Source organism: Octopus bimaculoides, chromosome 14 (assembly GCF_001194135.2).
Source record: "Octopus bimaculoides isolate UCB-OBI-ISO-001 chromosome 14, ASM119413v2, whole genome shotgun sequence".
NCBI classification, from domain to species: Eukaryota; Metazoa; Mollusca; class Cephalopoda; order Octopoda; family Octopodidae; genus Octopus; species Octopus bimaculoides.
This window is the reverse complement of record NC_068994.1, coordinates 20,451,093-20,452,782: the sequence shown is the minus strand read 5'-3', so window position 1 is coordinate 20,452,782 and position 1,690 is coordinate 20,451,093. Positions and strand designations below refer to the sequence as shown.

The 1,690-nt window shown below is 32.0% G+C and overlaps 1 protein-coding gene across 2 annotated transcripts in view; it reads left to right on the top strand.

Annotated features, from left to right (window-relative positions):
* Positions 1 to 816: 816 nt before the first annotated feature.
* LOC106876137 (V-type proton ATPase subunit e 2) overlaps positions 817 to 1,690 on the top strand; it is a 14,584-nt gene continuing 13,710 nt past the window's right edge. Inside the window, exon 1 of one of the 2 annotated variants that reach the window (XM_052972736.1) lies at positions 817 to 992. In XM_052972736.1, coding sequence (XP_052828696.1) covers positions 886 to 992 — 107 coding nt within the window. In that variant the 5' untranslated portion in view covers positions 817 to 885. The remainder of the gene's footprint in view (positions 993 to 1,690) is intronic. The other variant, XM_014924558.2, reaches the window with a different exon arrangement.

Sequence of the window (1,690 nt, the reverse complement as noted above, 5' to 3'; positions counted from 1 at the left end):
TGGTAAAAATTTCCCAAATTTTTTGCTTACATCCAAAAAAGTGATAGGTTTTTTTCTGAGTTAAATTGCATAATACAGTTCTATATTTAAGAGATGAGGAATTATTTACATTATTTACATTTGACGGATATTCGTCCTCATCTTGTTTGTTGTTAACACAACGTTTCGGCTGATATACTCTCTAACCTTAGGAATGAGAACCCGGGTTCTAAATTTCCCCAAGACACCTGACGAAGGCTGGAGGGTATATCAGCCGAAACGTTTTGTTAACAACAAACAAGATGAGGACGAATATCCGTCAAATGTAAATAATGTTAAATTGCATGTCTCGGAAATCAATTGGGGGGGATGTCTGACCATGTGTGCGCGCTCGTGTGAGCCTGTGAAACTAGGATTTGTACGAAAGTATAACATATTTATATAGGGTGGCCCAAAAGTAGGTTTACAGTTATTCAACTATTTCGCATTCATATATTAACACTTTAGATCTTTATTATAAAAAAAAATGAAACTATTATTCTATGCTGATTTAGTTAATTGTAAGATAGAAATTTAAATATAATAAAATGTTTTAAAAGAAATTTAAAGTGCCTGCATGTGTAAACCTACTTTTGGGCCACCCTATATACATATACATAAATCCATTGTATATACATAAATATGTGTGTGTGTGTGTATTATATCTAAAAATACACACACACGCTCATTAAAAAATTAACTAAATATCGATTTTTCGGTTTTAAAATTTTATTCCAGTAGTAGTAAGTGTATTTTATGAATCCAATTAAATAGAATACGAAAATAAAAGTGTAGCAGAATCTAGTTACAGTCATGTGACTTCTCGAAAATTATTTTTCCTTCATCGATCTTCTCTGAGAGAGAATCATGTCGACCGAAGTTGTAATGACCGTTGTGACTCTATTTTGGGCATGTGTTGGTATTGTCATTCCAGTTTTTGTCCAATACACAATGTCTACTTCCCCAAACAAAGGGTATGTACAATGAATTATCGGAATTTCTTATGTTTTGTGTGTTAAATACCTCCTGCAGTAATAATGTCATTGCTTTCTCGAACCTTAATATCCGCCTACAATGGCCTAAACCTAATGTTTGCTTTTAATCCTTAATAATACATTTGCTGTTATCGTTATTTAAAGAATAGAATATTTATTTATTTCTTATAAGGTGTCGTTTGTACTGTTTCATTAATAAATAAAATAATTGATGTCATAAATAGATTTCCGTGTGGATATTTTCGTAAATATTTTGTGTTTTGCATTGAAATTATTCCTGAGAAGTAGTAACAAACAAGAAAGTGTGTAAAACTATAGCCGTAATTATGATCTGTAGTTTATCGCGAAATATTCAATAAGAAGTTTGGTCCATACATCGTGGAAACCTGTAACAGTTTAGTCGTCTGTCACGAGTGTTTGTGTGGGCAGCACGGAATTTTGTTAGTGAACAGGTCGCGGTTTCAAAGTAACGAAAATATTTTGACAAATTAAATTTAAATGTTGAAGTGGATCTAACGATTTTTGTGTGTTTTTAAATGGCTTATAAACACCTTCCACGCTGCAATTGTCTATATATATTTATATATATATTTAGGGAAAAGAACCAAGGTTCATGAACTCATCAATGAAAATCCACTGTCACATATAGAAATCTCTCTCTCTCTCTCTCTCTCTCT